Source organism: Hylobates moloch, unplaced genomic scaffold, assembly GCF_009828535.3.
Source record: "Hylobates moloch isolate HMO894 unplaced genomic scaffold, HMol_V3 SCAFFOLD_4, whole genome shotgun sequence".
In the NCBI taxonomy this organism is placed as follows: Eukaryota; Metazoa; Chordata; class Mammalia; order Primates; family Hylobatidae; genus Hylobates; species Hylobates moloch.
Genome location: NW_026652279.1, coordinates 96,802,760 through 96,820,683, shown reverse-complemented (window position 1 = coordinate 96,820,683; position 17,924 = coordinate 96,802,760). Strand labels below are relative to the sequence as shown.

Sequence of the window (17,924 nt, the reverse complement as noted above, 5' to 3'; positions counted from 1 at the left end):
TATACATATATATATGTATATATATATATACACATATATGCTCTATATATCAAACAAAGAAGCTCTTAAAAATTGACTATCGGCAGGATGCAGTGGGTCACGCCTATAATTCCAGCACTTTGGGAGGCTGAGGTGGGCGGCTAACTTGAGGCCAGGAGTTCAAGACCAGCCTGGCCAATATGGAGAAACCACATCTCTACCAAAAATACAAACATTATCAGGGCAGTGGTGCATGCCTGCAATCCCAGCTACTGGGGAGGCTGAGGCCTGAGAATTGCTTGAACCCGGGAGGCGGAGGTTGCAGTAAGCTGGGATGGCTCCACTGCACTCTAGCTTGGGCAACAGAGTGAGACTCCATCTCAAAAAAAAAACCAAACAAACAAAAACTGACTATCAAGGGAATGAGAGAACAGGAAAGAAAAGAAACTCTAGTAGTAATAATATATTAAAGCATTAACACCGAAATTGTGCATAACAATGCCATTTTCTCATGGTAGGTCTTAAATTTTTCTTCTTTTTGGGACTATTAAAAAAAAACAACTCCATATAGTAAATGTAACAGTACTCTCAAAATCTCTCTGCACTCTTCCATTATATTGATCTCCCTATTCTCATCTTTCCACATGGTTAAGAGGTGTGTTTGAAAGTTAATCCAGATGAGCACACTATGAAACAGGGATCACCACTAGCTGCACTCCATCTCCAAGCTGGTAAGTGGTTACTTTCCTTTGTATACATAATCATGCTAACAGCAGTGTCAGCTTAAGAACCTGCTCTAGAAATCAAGCAATTTTAACATGGGAGGCCCTCAAATTACACATAAGTTATATGTTAAAAGTTTGTTCATCATTCTGTTACTTGGGAACTCAGAACACATATCCCAAACAAATGTTCTATAAGTGATGTTTCAAGCCACTATACAGCCAATGTAACCTTAAAATAATAGAAAGGAGCATAGCATTATACTGTTGTGATTGTAGCAGTAGAAACTGAAAAGAAAATGATGTTTAAAATTTTAGGTTTTGCTAGTACTTGAGAAAAGTTTGTTCCAATGAGAACATCATGCCAACCACACTGGCTGACCCAGTCTGTGCCCTTTGACGGACACACCTCTGGGTAATCTCCTCAATTTCCCCTCACCCTACACAGCAAACTCTCTCTGTTCCCTGCTGCCCATTCCCACAGTTAGTACCTTCACTAGACTAATGACTCCCAAATCTATAGAGCTCCCACCTTGCTCTGTCTCCCGGGCTGTGGACCCACTGGCCCAACACTGTTCATCTCCACTTGGATATTCTACAGTCACATCAAATGAAACTCATCACCCACGCACTCCTCACAGCATGAAGCAGCTACCACCCCTCCTGTACTCTGTTTCTGAACGTCATCTCCACCCCCACAGATGGATCATTTTATTAAAACAGTGGGTGTCATTCCCACTCCTTCTCTTTTATCACCACCTCCCAAACTAGCAAGCACCAAACACCGAGGTCTGTCTGCTGGCTGCTGTGAATCCCTAAAGCACTCCTCTATTCTGCCTGGTCATCTTGTTTCTTTAGCCTCCAGGAATGCTTGCTGATGCACAACAAACAGGTGTAGGTTGCCACATCATCAACGGTGAGGAAGAATGCAAGAGCCCTACAAAAACACAAAAGGCACCTTTTTCTCATGAATGTTTCAGGGAAGGAGCCTCCCTCTGGAAATTAAAAATAAGGATCCCAATATAGCCTCAGTATTAGTTGTATATGCATCAGAATGTCTCAATCTTTTCATCTTTTATGCTCAGTCTCTCTGCTCACAACTCAAAGCAATTTGATAGGCTTGAGAACTATTTTGCTTAATAATGAGATGTTTGACAGGACAGCCAGATATAATGATGAATTGGTTAGCAAATACACATCTAAAAGGCTATTTCAAATACAGGCTCCATAAGAGCAAGGATTCTGGTCTACTTTATTTACTGTTATATCCATTGCTTAGACCATGTGGTAGCACGTAGTAGGTACTTAATAAAAATATAACACATAAATATATATTATATCAATTATTAAAAATTTATAGTTATCTATTACAATATAAATACAGAAAGCAAATTATTGTACAACTATTTTAACTGGGATTTGAAATAGTTTTCTTTATGCTAAAAAACAAAAGTGTGTTTGCTCTTTGGAGTGTCTGACTAAATTCAGCATAATTTTTGGCAGTTTTTTTCTAAAAACAGTTTGCTACAGATAGAAAATTATACTTAATATGAAATATATATCACTTCTACAAAATTAGACTTAATAGAAATTAGTCTGAATAGAAACCAGTCTCCAGTAGCAGCAACCTTTCTCAACTAATACACTTTGAGTATACTGCAGCAAATCAGGTATATCTGATTATGTCCCCAATAAGCCTGCAGCACACACCTACTCAAAAAGATGGACAGGTAACCAACATGTATAGATTATATAAATCCCCTGATACAGTCTAGATATGTGTCTTGGCCCAAATCTCATGTCAAATTGTAATCCGCAACATTGGAGGTAGGGTCTGGTAGGAGGGGATTGGATCACTGGGGTGGATTCTCATGGTTTAACACTATCCCCGTTGGTGCTGTTGACACAATAGTGAGTTCTTGTAAGATCTGGTTGTTTAACAGTATGTGGCACCTACCCTCTCTCTCTCTTGCTCCTGCTGCCATCACATGAGACACTACTCTCCCCCTTTGCCTTCTGCCATGATTGTAAATTTCCTGAGGCCTTCCCAGAAGCTGAGCAGATGCCAGTGCTATGCTTCCTGTACAGCCTGCAAAAACCATGAGCCAATTAAACCTCTTTTCCTTATAAATTACCCAGTCTCAGGTATTTATTTGTAGCAATGTGAGAATGGATTAATACATATAATACATCCCTCATCCCCTCTCTAGGGTAAATTAGAATAATTTTTTTGGTTTTTTTTTTTTTTTTTTTCGAGACAGAGTCTTGCTCTGTCGCCCAAGCTGGAGTGCAGTGGTGTGATTTCGCCTCACTGCAACTGCCACCCACCTCCCAGGTTCAAACGATTCTCCTGCCTCAGCCTCCCCAGTAGCTGAGACTACAGGCATGTGCCACCATGCCCAGCTAATTTTTTTTTTGTATTTTAGTAGAGACAGGGTTTCACCATGTTGCCCAGGCTGGTTTCCAACTCCTAAGCTCAGGCAATCCGCCCACTTCGGCCTCCCAAAGTGCTAGGATTACAGGCATGAGCCACCACACCCAGGCAAGTTAGAGTAATTTTTTTTGTTTTTTTTTTGGGATGGAGTCTCACTCTGTTGCCCAGGCTGGAGTGCAGTGGTGTGATGTGGGCTCACCACAAGCTCCGCCTCCTGGGTTCACGCCATTCTTCTGCCTCAGCCTCCCAAGTAGCTGGGACTACAGGTGCCTGCCACCATGCCCGGCTGATTTTTTGTATTTTTAGTAGAGACGGGGTTTCACCATGTTAGCCAGGATGGTCTCGATCTCCTGAACTCGTGATCTGCCCACCTCGGCCTCCCAAAGTGCTGGGATTACAAGCATGAGCCACTGCGCCCGGTCAAATTTTATTTTTTACCCTTTTGTAATATAGCTTAAAACACAAACACATTGTACAGCTGTTCAAAAATATTGTCTTTATCTCTTTATTCTATGAACTTTTTTCAAAATAGAAAAAAACTATTTGTATTTTTTTTACTTTTAAACTTTTTAATTGAAAACATGAGCCACTGTGCCCGGCCTAGGATAATTTTTAACTAATGTTAACACGGTGTCACTATAATATGCCAGTTTGTTGCTGGATGCAAAAATAAAACCCTAAACATGGAGTGAATCCTATTCACAAGAAACATGTCTTCTTTTCATATTCTTTGTTGGTGTTTGTTCTAACAAGAAGGACCAAATATCAACATATCCTTCAGTCCCAGTAACTGCTTTCCTAAAATAACTTTTTCATTCTAGCTTTGAACAACTTTTATGCCATCAAGATGGTGAATTTTAAATTGTGAGTTGTGAAGACAATTTTCTTAGACTTATTATATTTTCATGTAAATACTCAGAGTGCTCAGAACTTTCTTATTCTCTTTTCAATTTGAGGTCGCTAAAGGGCAAAAAGGAGTCTCACTGGTGGCAAGATTTATTCAGAGAACACTGTCACTCTGAGAACAGCTGTGCTGGAGACAGCTTCACCACCCAAACCCACACGCCTACCAAATTAGGTCAAAACACTAAAATACAACTGCTTAACAGATCTTCAAAACCTACAGTCAGCTGTTCATGTTTTGTACTTGAAAAATACACATTAGAACAGAGTCAGAGGATCAAAGGCTAGAAGTTTCATCCCAGAGCTTCCTGGACACGACTGTATCTCAACTGTGTCAGAGAGGAGGGTGAAAATGTAAAATTACAAACCTAGAATGCTACAAAAATAAAAATATCACATTTTCTATTTTCTGAATTAAAAATAGGAGAGATACACAATCACTTAGGAAAAATATTCTGAGAAGAGACAGTCATGAATATAAAAAATACAACAACACAACACTGTTCTCTAAATGGAAGAGAAGTGGTAACAGCAGAAGGCGAGCCTGTTGGTATATGCTGTACTATTGCCCTCTATTCACAAATGAGTAGAAACTTTTGGATTTCCAGCATCAAACTACTGTTACATGGAATAGCAAGTAAGTACAAATTAGCCTATATTTTATACAGAGTGACTCAGCATGCACACAAATGTCAATAAATTGCCGACACTAGAAGGCTATTTACTGACTTGTAAAGAAAGCATCATTATTTAATACGGAATATCTATGGAGCTGCCCCTATTAAATAGTTACAGTCATGTAAATGCAATTTTCCAAAGTATGACCTACATAAAGCTAGTGCCTAGAAATTATCCATGAAGACTTCTAGGGTTAATACATTTGAGGATAGAGACTCATAATGTTTGTTTGCATATCACAGACTCCAAGTGGTTCCTCAGTAGAGAAGCCAGCTCAATGTTGTTTAAACCAGTATTGCTTAAAGATAACTAATGCAACACTTTATTCCCAAGATGAGTTATTAATGCACTTAAAGAATTGCTAATATAGACACATGCAAAATCACTGTCTAAAAGTTTGTACCAGATTATGTACCTACATTTGTATCAACTCCATAAGCATTACAAATACTCTTCGTTGCTTTATTTTCCTTTTCTCATTGTTTAATTTGGGGGAATAAAAGGATTCATTTCAGAGAAACAACTTCTGGAGACAAGTTTACAGGGGGAACACTGTCACTCTTTGGCCCGCATGGGAAGGTGCCACAAAGTCATCTTCTATCCAATATGGAAGTTGAAAGCCTTGCAGTCGTCCCATTCCTGTGGATCTTGCTCATCATCCCAACCCATATATCCAGTCACCCCCGCTGCACTGATTATGCCTTCTGCGCTGTTCTCAGGTCTGTTTCAATCTTCCAGTCCCCACAGTCACTGTCTTAGTTTGCGCCACCAGCAGCTTTGCCAAGGTCCATTCTTAGCATACCCCATACCTTGTAGCCCAGATCACCTTTTAATCCTTGGAAGTGTTTTCTATCTACCAAGACTATATGTCTACTATTAGTAGAAAGAATGACAAAGTCATCAACCATGTACCCACCAATCAGTTTAAGAAAATATTTCTAAGACTCCTGTGAATCCACTCCTATGAATTCTGTGCTTATAATTCCCACACTTTATAGTCTAATCACATATGTATTTATCTGACAATGTACTGCTTAGTTTTGCATCACTCTGAACTTTATATAAATGTACTAGTTTGATTCATCTGGTATTCATTTATTTCACTTTACCTTATGCTTAGGCTCATCAACTGGGGCCCTCAATTTCCATAGCTGAACAGTATTCCAGCTGTATGAACAAATTGTTTATCCATTTCTCTGATGACAATCACTTGGGTTCTTCCCAGAATCCTCCCCCTCACCTTTTTTTTAACTACTTACAACAAGTGCTGTTATAAACCCTCCTATTTTTTCATGCCTGGTACAGAAAAGCATACCTGGTAAAGAAAGTACAACATTTTTTTTTTCTAGGTTATATTAGGAATTGAATTGCTGGGTCATAGGGTAGTCCATATCCAGATTTCACAGATCTGTTTTGCAAATACCAATTTGCTTTCCTACCTGCAGTGTGTAAGAGTTCCTGTGACTCCACATCCTTGCCAACATCTGATACTGTCAATTGTTTTATTTTTTGCCAAACCAGTGATAGTTAAATATTTTAGGAGTATTGTAGCCTGGCCAACATGGTGAAACCCTGTCTCTACTAAAAAATTAGCCAGGCATGGTGGCAGGTTGCCTGTAATCCCAGCTACTCAGGAGGCTGAGGTGACAGAATTGCTTGAACCCAGGAGGCAAAGGTTGCAGTGAGCCGAGACTGCACCACTGCACTCCAGCCTGGGCAATAGAGCGAGACTCCATCTAAAGGTGAGGGGGGGGAGATGTAAGTTTTACGTTATGTGGTATTTAACTTTAAATATCATTGAATTTGTCAGTCTTTTGCTTTATGTTTAATGGCTTTTCCATTGTATCTAGAAGATCCCCAACTTACTTAAGATTTTTTAACTTTAAGATTTTTCAACTCCACAGTGGTGTGAAAGCAATATGCATTCAGTAGAAACTGTACTTTGGGTGCCTGACAACCATTTTGTTTTTCACTTTCAGTGCAGTATTCAATAAATTACATGAGATATTCAACACTTTATTATGAAATAGACTTTGTGTTAGATGAGTTTGCCCAACTGTAGGCTAACATAAGCATTCTGAGCACATTTAAGGTAGGCTAGGCTAAGCTATGACATTCAGCAGTGTAGGGGTATTAAATGTATTTTTGACTTACGATAGTTTCAACTTACAATGGGTTATTGGGACTTGACCGCATCGTAAGTTGAGAAGCATCTGTATAAAATATAAGATACTCAGAGTGGGTATAAAAAACACTATCATGCTCATGCCTGTAATCCTCAGCCTTGGGAGGCCGAGGCAGGTGGATTATTTGAGGTCGGGAGTTCGAGACCAGCCTGGCCAACATGGTGAAACCCCGTCTCTACTAAAAATACAAAAATTAGCCGGGCGTGGTGGCGCACACCTGTAATCCCAGCTACTCAGGAGGCTGAAGAAGGAGAATTGCTTGAACCCATGAGGCAGAGGTTGCAGTGAGCCAATATTGCGCCACTGCACTCCAGACTAGCAGTCAAAGCAAGACTCCATCACAAAACAACAACAACAACAACAACAACAAAAAAACACTACCAAAAAGAAAAAATTCTTTTGTATTATCTTCTAAAATTTAAAGCTTTACTTTTCACATCTCGGTCTTTAACTCTATTTTTTTGTGTGCAGTGTGACACAGACCTGCATTTTTTTTCCATATAGATGATCAATCACTACAACACCATTTTAAAAAATTGTTCCTTCTTCACCCAATAACCTACAGTGTCACTCAACCTATATTTGAGAGTCTATTAATTTGCTGAGTCTGCCGTTGGGCTCTTGCTCCTGTTCCACTGCTATCTGTGCATCCCTACACCAGTGTTAGACTGTCTTAATTCCTACAGCTTTATTTGAATCCAAGTTGGTGGTCAAGCCCACCAACTTGATGTCGGGAATGTTACAGGCTTGATGAATGAATTGACAAACTAATGAAGAAATGCAGAAGTTTCTAAGTAGGAAGAGTAGGCTATTTGTACAAATCTAAATAAACTCTCAGACACTTTTTGTTAAAGGCAAGCCTTAAAATAATGTCTTTTTTCTCTAAACATAGCTATGCTTCTTTTAAAGACCTCTTAAAACAATTTACACAAAGAGTGAGCGATGGCTACTGAACGTGAATTGTGGAGCTAATCCCAGTAAAGAGATACATCTTTCTATTTTCTCAAAAGGAATTAGGACAAGGCACATGGACTTTGCATCACCCTTCCTTTCAAATTAAAAGTGATTTATGGATTGTTGATTCAGAATTTGGTTGCCACTAATACTTCATTTTTGTATGTTAAATGATTACAGAGAAGAAATCTGGATGGTAAGGAAGTTGAGTTTTCTTTTAAAAAGAGACATAATTACTTTATTATAAGACCTACGATAAAAAAGGGCAGAGGGCAAGCAACTCAGTCAAACTGAAGTTTTGCAGCTTTGGCAAGCATTCCAATTCTCCTAATGTTAGTCTTCCTAGGATTTTACTACTTACTGGTCATGAAGTTTAACTCATATCCACAAAGAAGAATATAAGATGAGAACAAAAACACACAAGCCCAAAAGCAGGTGAATCAGGCAATGCTCTGTGAAGTGGAAAATGCTAGTAAAATCTAGGCAATTGTTACTATTTATTCCATGAATAAATAGTTAGATTATTCTTATCACTATAAGTTTTCACTAACACAGATAATCAAGAGCTTGGCAGTAGAAAGTATTAGAACAGTAAATTACATGTAAGATTAAAAACAGTTAGTATGACTGACATAATATACCTGTAGCAGATAATTAAGGTTCTAAGCCAATCGAAAACTAATGACAAGAGGTATTATGAAGATAAAATATCCTGTTGCTTCACTTGTCTGGTAAATATGATCTTTTCCCATGCATATTTGAGCATTAGCTCTCCTTCTGTTAGACCAACTAGGCTAGAAGGACATAAACCTGAACCTACCGGTAGTTATCAAACCATTCGGTCTGGGGAGATTGCCAGAGAATGAAAGGAACCCAGAAAAACACAGAGCTGAGAGGCAGAAAGAGAGAGAAACATTTCTAACGATATTGTGGGAGACCTAAATCCAACTTACTTGAAACACCCTTATACCCCTGCACCTTTCAGTTATAAGACTCAATAAATTCCCTTTTCTGTTTAAGTCCGTGTGAACTGCGTTTCTGTCCCTTGCACCTGAGAAAGGCCGGGGTAACGTTAAGTCAGTCACATTGCTAACTGCACCAAGAATCACACTGTTAATTGCACTAGGAGTCACGGTGCTCAACTGCTCCTTACAGGAGCCTTTGAGTGATGAAAAAAGCCTGTTTGTTTTGAACCCCAATACAATCACTTAACTACCTAGATGATCTCAGACAGGACATATAATGTGCATGTGCCTCCAAATGAGCCCCAAATACAAGGATATAATTTAATTTATAAGGTTATTTTGAGAGCTAAATTAGAGATCTTTTCCCAAAGGAATTAGATAAAAGTCTGGCGCCTAGAATCCAATAAATGGTAACATTACTCCTGCTCTCTCTCCTGACAGGGTACTCGACAAGATAAGATATGTAAAGCATCTATTATAATTCCTGGTACAATGTAAGATACTCAATACATGTTAATTCTCTTTGCAATGAAAATGATTCAGGACTGGTAATCATATTCATCTTACATCACTATTTTTCACATTATAGAAAAATAACTAAAAAGAAGAATATAGACCAACTCCAATGGCCTTTTTAACCCCCACATTTCCAGAAAGGTACAAAAACACTGCTAGAGGGAGGAAAATAAAAACATATAAATGGGTAGTTGGAAATATTAAACGAACCAGGCAATTTCCAGCATTTGAGCCATGTGAAGCCTCAACATAAATGTAGGGATTTCAAGTTCTCCAAAGGGGAAGATAATCACAAGCTACAGAAGTAACAGCAGAACCACTCAAAACACAAAACAGAAGCCAAATGCTGGACTCACAGTATTTGGAACGTATGGTAGGCCATAGAATTTCTCTTGTGTTTCCTTGAGAATGTCTGTGGTTGAATTCCTCAGGGGATGCTTCCCATGGTAGATTTGATCCAGAGTGGCATAAAAGACCTAGATAGATAAAAACATCAACTTAGTTTTGGTCGTCCATCCTCACATCAAGATGTGGTAGACCAAAGATGCTGTAAGTGCACCAGAACAACAGTTACCAATCACAGTTAGAAACAGTCACCAAAATAAACATATGGTTTGAAATGTATTTCATATCACATTTAAGACCATGCTAAAGATTAAAAGGAATGCTCTCAACCTTTTCATAAATAAGAATATTAAAGAATTTTGAACCATACCCATAAGATACTCTTCATGTACAATGGCGGCAAATTAAATATGTGACACAAAACTGGAATTTTGCCAAAATATATGTAGACAGAAGGCTGGGCGCGGTGGCTTACGCCTGTAATCCCAGCACTTTGGGAGGCTGAGGCAGGAGGATCATGAGGTCAGGAGATCAAGACAATCCTGGCTAACATGGTGAAATCTCGTTTCTACTAAAAATACAAAAAAATTAGCCAGGCATGGTGGTGGGCACCTCTAGTCCCAGCTACTCGGGAGGCTGAGGCAGGAGAATGGCATGAACCTGGGAGGCGGAGCTCGCAGTGAGCCAAGATCGCTCCACTGCACTCCAGCCTGGGAGACAAAGTTGCAATCTGTCTCATTTTGCCAAAAAAAAAAAAAATATATATATATATATATATATATAGACAGAAATATACAAAACCAGTTACAACTTTAGACCTGCTGGATCTAACAGATTTTGTTTGGTTTCCTCCTGGAATCCTGATATATCTTAAATGAGAGAAATGAAACGGTCAGAATTCTAGTTTTATGATGAAAGGTGAAAGAAAATTAAATAGGTGTGGTGGGGGTAGAGAAAGAAATAGCAATGCAGCATCTTGTGAGTACAGATGTATCGAAGAATTCTGATGCAGCTGTTGAAGAGGTTGGAACTAGACTCCCACACCTGGTGTCAGGAAGTACAAAGGAAGTAGCTGCTGTATAGGGAGGGCTCAACTAGATGACCAGGGGAAAAGGAGCACTCTCCTCTGAGTAGAGGATATAGGCCACTGAAACACAGTGGGAGAAGAAAGCATTAAAGAAAGTTTGTACATGAAATCTGCTGTTTACAAAGTACTGAAAACTAAATTTTGCAAAGAAATCTAAAATAAACATAAAGCATTTTTTCACTGCAACATCTGACTCAAATATTGTTTTTGAACACTGACTTGAACATTTGACTTCATGCAGGCAAGTAGAAAATGCTTTATTTTAAAGGACAAATTTTGACATGCAATTATGCTTCTGATATGTATCTTTGTGATTCAGAAATGGGATTTGTAGAGAATGTGCAGCTGTTGACTTGAAAGAAGTGAGGATTAGTTTGGTTAAAAGAAAAAATTTAAATGACCTCTAGCTTCTGGCTGCATCTAGATATAGAATTATGGTTCTAAATTATAAAGTTAAGTTTAAACCTTCCCTAGAAAAATACAGACATTTCCTAAATATAAATATTGCTTTCTTCTAACTGGTAATCTAAACATATAGCTAAATATAGCTCTTTCAATTCTACATTTTATAATGAGTAACAATGCATAAAGATAATCAGAGAGGCCAAAATTACTCAATGTCTTACCTATATTCTAACAGAGTAAATTATCAGGAACTGAAACTCTTACATTCTAACCTCAACTGAGGTGTTATTTTGCCCCAATGTATAAATAAATCAGAATTCAAGAGTTTCATTTCTTCGATTATGCCTTTTACAAAATGATATAAACATGGGGTAACTTTTTCGAATTATAAAAACAGAGCAAAATAAATTAAATGTGCATTCTTTTTATGCTTATTTGCTGATAAACTAAACAATTCCGAAGACATGAGCCTATCTGCCTACCCAGGGAGTCATGCATTCCTGGGGCCAAGAAACTTATTAAGTCATAGAAAAATAAAGAGCCTATTTTTAAAACAATAATTTAAAAAAATGTACAGTTTTAAAAAACACAGTTTTTTTTTTTGAGACGGAGTCTCGCCCTGTCGCCCAGGCTGGAGTGGTGCTATCTCGGCTCACTGCAAGCTCTGCCTCCCAGGTTCACCCCATTCTCCTGCCTCAGCCTCCCAAGTAGCTGGGACTACAGGCGCCCGCCACCACGCCTGGCTAATTTTTTGTATTTTTAGTAGAGATGGGGTTTCACTGTGTTAGCCAGGATGGTCTGGATCTCCTGACCTCATGATCCGCCTGCCTTGGCCTCCCAACGTGCTGGGATTATAGGCGTGAGCCACCATGCCCGGCCTTAAAAACACTGTTTATGTCCCCATAGAAAGTTGAAACAATTCACTTCCTTTCCACCCGTGTTTGTCTCCACTGTCCAAGTGTAATATAAAAGCTGAACCCAGGCAGCTCCTCTACCAGGACTTTGTCTCTCTCTGTCTCCAGGGGGCTATTGTTTTTGGAGGGCGGAGGAGGGAAAGGTTGGTTTTCCTAAAAGAAAATTATCAGAACAATTTTTCAAGAAGAAAGCCACAAAACAGACTTTTAAGAGCCAGGCCTTCTACTAAAGATACCAGCAAATCAAGACTTTTGCCAAGTAATGTTAATTTTTAAAAATAACTCGGAAATCCTTTAAAACTTATATTGATATGAATAGATACTGAGTAAGGTAAAGCAAATACAGATTCACGGTTTTGTCTATATAATAGATTTCCTTCACTGAAACATGCATTTCATGTCTCAAGGTACAGAAAAACAGAGCACATTTATTACCTTCTAGGGACTGAATTTTACAAAACTATAAAGCAATTAAATAGTGATTACTTTGTTAAACAGGTAACTGAATCATCATAAAGTGAATACTGCCTAAGATGAAAGATGGGTGTTTAAGGTGTTTACATAATTCTCAAGATCTGAAGAGGAGTGAGAATTCCATAAACAATCTCAGTCATTACAAACATCTACGCATCTGGTGTCATGCAGACCTGGCATCCAGATGGTTCATGAAAGTTTTCTGGTCTTCATCTCGAAACCTGGGAAGTTGGTTTTGAATATTATCTAAAAATAACAGCAATTACTATCTAAACTTCAAACCTAAAAACACAAAAATTTTAAAAAGATACAAAATGAATAAACATATATATATAAAAAACTAAGTTTGAGCCTTAATTTAGCTGGTAAAATGTGTGATTTAGAAGAAGTCATGTAAATTTTCTAAGCTTTCATTTTTTCCCAACTGAAAATGGGAAATAGTCTTTTTTTTTTTTTTGAGACAGAGTCTCGCTCTGTTGCCCAGGCTGGAGTCAGTGGCAAGATCTCGGCTCACTTCAACCTCCACCTCCCGGGTTCAAGCAATTCTCCTGCCTCAGCCTCCTGAGTAGCTGGGATTATAAGCATGCACCACCACGCCCGGCTAATTTTTGTATCTTTAGTAGGGACGGGGTTTCACCATGTTGGTTAGGCTGGTCTCGAACTCCTGACCTCGTGATCCTCCCACCTCGGCCTCCCAAAGTGCTGGGATTACAGGTGTGAGCCACTGTGCCTGGCCGGGAAATAATTTTATCCAATGCCTACTTCATAAGCGCAGTGTGAGGACTAAATGAGTCAATTTTGGTCAAGTTCTTTGAACTCAGATGAAAGATGTTTTAGAAGCATAATTATTATAATAAATAGGTATCATTGGCAAGAATTTAAAGTTATATATTTATTTGGGATAATGACTCCGGAAAACTTCAGAACAAAGGTACATACATACCTGAAGTTGCATATCAGCTGCAGCACAAACCTTTTTAGATTCACAAAGACGAGACACCATATTTTTTGGCAGTGGCTTGATAAAACAAAAGAATATGTATGTGAGTAAACAGCGTAATAAGTCACCGCACTATGTATATTATAAGTCAGGAAATTTAAAAATAACATCAAATGTAAAATGAGTAATAGAATTTCATTATAGTTTAAAAATAATAACTAAATATTTTAGTTGGCAAGACAACATGAATAAAGACATTCTGTTTAATTTCAAAAAGTGGTAATTGTCAAACAAGGGTTTGTACATGAAAATACAGGATTATGTGGAACTAAGACACTGGCGCCGATCTTTAAAAATCTATTTAAAACCTCAAAGGGAATACTTTTTCTGTTCCTTTGCTATCAGTGAGCGCCTGTTCAAATACTCTCTTGACTTTTAAGTGCATATAATCACTGACAATAGGACTAAAAGATGAAAATGTCACGAAATAAATGGTAATTCATGGTGTCAGCCAGTGTTAAAGCTAAACTGACATCCTAACAAATAGTCATAATAATGAATTGCAGATTATTTTCTTTTCCAATCTGAAAGAACTGTAGAGCTTGCACACTTAACGTCCCTACGTGATTTAAGGCTTTCTTTTTGAGATGAATTAGGCCTAACCCTATAACATACAGATCCTCTTAGAAATAAATTAATAATGTAGTTGAACAAGAACTTTCCTCCATCTTACTCTGGTTTAAAATCATTAATACTGATGTTTATTAAAGAAAGATACTGATTTACAACCTAATTAAGCTAAAAGCCCCTCTAAAGAGAAACACATTATATAAAGACCAATGGCAAGTTACTCAGCCGTATGGTCGTATAAATTAACCACCTGTGGATGAGAATGTGGGCTGTCTGCTGGAAGCGGAAACTAGCCACTGCTTTGTAGGAGTCTACTCCCAGGGACTAGAACAGTGCCTGGAGCCGGCAGACACTCAGGAAAGATTTGTGAAGGAACGAACTAATAGAAGAACTGCTAGGAAATGGCTTCTTAAGTGAAAGACATAGAATCTGCTGCTGACTGCTCAGATGACAAACCTACAGCCTTTTCTCTTTCCATTTGGCAGCAAGAGAAGTAAACTAGGCAGAAAAGACAATATTTTTAAAGAGCTAAAACACAGATGGGAGGAAGCTACATAGTGTGAATTCTGGTACAGGTCACAGGCCTGGGGCTTTCTGACACCAGGGGCACTCATCTTGTATGAAAGAAGTATTTCCTCAAACAGGATTTTTAAAAGTTAAGATTTATTTAAGTCATATCCACCAATAGATTGCGTCAAAATGTTCACATTTCTTTAAACCTTACTTTATATCATATTTTATGTTGTTGACAGGATTCATGCTACATTTAAAAGATTTTTCATGCTTCATCAAGTTTTAATAATTTTTACAAAAAAAGTCTATGTGGAAGAATGACACTGAACCACCTTTGCAGAATTGTAAGTAATAAGAAGAGAAGTCTAACATGACTGACTCCATCCCGCTTCTAACCTCTCAGGCTACATTGTCTTTAGCTTATTCGAGTGTGGAGGCCAAGATAACTCTAAGAAAAATTTGGTTTATAGTTAAACTTTGAGGCTAGAAAACCTGACCTTCCTGCTTGTTTGGGGACTGAAGCCACATTCCTAAGGCTGGATTCGAAGTATGGTAGGGGCCTGGACTTTGCCAAACAATAGATACACTTAAACAATCACCTGCCACTGCTAAGCTTGCTTTTCTACCAGAGTCACACAGCCAGAGGCTATAAGACTTGTAACTTCCCCAACCACTCCTGTAAATAACATCACTATTGTGGAACCTAAAGAACTGGTCTTTGAGATATTTTTCAGATTTAGCATTTCGACAAACCAAGAGATGCTACCTGGTCCTGAGACCCACCCCCCCAAGCAGGAACAGACTCAGCTGTGCAGTTTAGACACTCCTATGATTTCATCCACAGCTTATCAACTGTTTCAGTTCCCCAGGCCCCTGCCTGACAAAGTATCTTTAAAAACTCTAGCTTCCAAGTTCTCAGGGAGGTAGATTTGAGAAACGCCTTCTGTTTTCCACTTAGCTGGCCCTGCTATGATTAAACTGTTTGTTGCAACATTCGCTGTTCTCGGTACATTAGCTTTTCTGGGCAGTGGGCAAGAAGAACCCATTGAGCTGTGACAATATTTTCTCATTTAACTAACACATATGAAGACCATGTAAACAAGCACTGCATTAGGCACAAGGGGCACAAACAGTGGGCAACAGCGGGTGTCTGCCCTCGAAACTTCTCAGCTAGCATTCTCCACGTAAGCACCGATTCCAGTTACTAACTGTAATGCGTGTAGGGAAGAAAAGGCCTGTAGGGGACAGTGTGTCAGCTGTGACCTTGAAAGGCTTGATGGATGTAGGAGTGAGATTTGCAAAACGAATAGGTGTTAACTAGACAAGAGAAGGATGGATGGGAAGGGGAAAGCAGCATTTCAGGCAGAAGAAACAGCACGTGCAAAGGGCAGGAAAGAACAGGGCTGTTGGCAGAAGCTGGAAGCCAGCAGAGGGCAGAAAAGGAGGTCCCCATTGGAGAAGCTGGGAAGCTGAGCCACACCGGGTCCCATCTCCACCCTGAGAAATAAAAAAAAAAAATTCTGAGCCCCTAACTGACTGAACAGACCCCCTGTTGGCCAAAGGGACCCCAGAGAAACCCTGGAAACTGAGTTCCAGACCATGACGGGATGGGCAGTTGGTCGTGCCTCACTCCCTCCCTCCCTCGCTCACTGCCATTAGGCTTTCTTCCCTACCAGCAAACCAGATACTGACTCTAAAAAAAAAAAAATACATATTTAGAAAAAAACAAAAAATGCTACCACTGGAGAAAACTGGGTGAAGGGGACATAGGACCTCTCTGCATTTTTGTTTTTGCAACTTTCTGTGAATCTATAACTATTTCAAAATAAAAAGTTAAGTACCCCAATTATATATTCAATGTCTACTATATATTGTAATACAAAGAACGTTCACTTGTAAAGAAACACATAAGTAGAGAATAAGTACAATCCTAGTAGAATAGTTCAGAGGACAGAATCATTAAATCATCAAATCACAAATAAAAAATACATATATTGTGTGTGCTATACATAGAAAATGTTCTTTTTAAAAAAACTAGTTTGATTGTTAGTCAACTGGAATTAATAAATGTATTAATTGAAATGAAGTTATATGCTTATTCTCTTAGAAAATACTTGCTTTTTAAAAAATAACAAATTTGAAACAAATAACTTAAATACCATACAAACTGATTTTCTTTTAAAGTTATATCTAAAGTTATTTTTAAAAAATAAACAACGTTTCAAAATTAAAACTGAAATTTAAAAATGTTTCCTGGTCAAGATTTTCTTCTGTGAATATTGCTTTGCCAATCGCGGCCATGATAACCAATATTGAATTACAGTGTTCCCTGGTATACATGCAGGAACTGGTTCCGGGACCTCCTAAGGATACCAAGATCTGTAGATGTGCAAGTCCTTGCTTTGAAATGATGCGGTATTTGCATATAACCTATGTACATCCTCCTGTATATTTGAAATCACCTCTAGTGTGTAAATAGTTGTTATAGTGTGTTTTAGAAAACAATGACAAGAAAAAAGTCTGTACATGTTCAGTACTGACACAACCATCCATTTTTCTTCCCCAAATATATATACATATAAATACGTATTTATGTATATCTATAAATATATATATATAAAATATACCTATCTCTCTCATAAATAGGGTCTCACTGTATTGCCCAGGCTGGAGTGCAGTGGCACAATCATAATTCACTGCATCCTCAAACTCCTGGGCTCAAAGATCCTCCCACTTCAGCCAAGATCTTGAAGGGCTAGGACTACAGGCATGAGCCACCGTGTCCAGCCCCCAAATAATTTCAATCTGCTGTTGGTTGAATCCACAGATGCGGAACCCACAGATACAGAAGGTTGACTGTAATTCAATTTTGCTGTAATTCCAAAAGCAATTAAGTCTACAGAGCAGCACAGATGTTTAATATTATTGTCTCCTAAATACAAGACTCTCACATTTGCCACATTAAAGAAACAGAATTAACATATCTAAGCTGATAGGTAATGAGCAACTATGTATAAATGAAAATGCATTTAAAACACCTAAGCCTTGAATAATATTATCATTATGTTCATTATATTGAATTTGAAAATTTACCAAAGTCTGAGGCATCAGAAATAACTTTCACCATATTATCAGCTGCATGTTTTACCAGATACTATTTCAATTTCCGTAATTTCCAAGGCAGAAAATACTCCCTTCCACTGACCTGTAAATCTCCTATCTCACACTGACATATAATTTCTCAATTCTTCTGAGGATATGGACACTACCATACTTATT

The 17,924-nt window shown here is 38.3% G+C and overlaps 1 protein-coding gene across 4 annotated transcripts in view; it reads right to left on the bottom strand.

Annotated features, from left to right (window-relative positions):
* The window catches only part of MIPEP (mitochondrial intermediate peptidase), a 170,571-nt gene that overhangs the window by 70,283 nt on the left and 82,364 nt on the right, over positions 1-17,924 (bottom strand). For 2 of the 4 annotated variants that reach the window (XR_009213211.1, XR_009213212.1), the window contains exons 15-17: positions 13,506-13,580; positions 9,694-9,813; positions 2,659-2,790 (exon numbers count right to left, since the gene is read on the bottom strand). Coding sequence is in view for 1 of the 4 variants with exons in the window: in XM_032150652.2 (XP_032006543.1) it covers positions 9,694-9,813; positions 13,506-13,580 (195 nt within the window). In the remaining 3 variants the exon portion in view is untranslated. Of the gene's footprint in view, positions 1-1,455; positions 1,639-2,658; positions 2,791-9,693; positions 9,814-13,505; positions 13,581-17,924 lie in introns of those variants that run through there. The other 2 variants (XR_009213213.1, XM_032150652.2) reach the window with 2 other exon arrangements.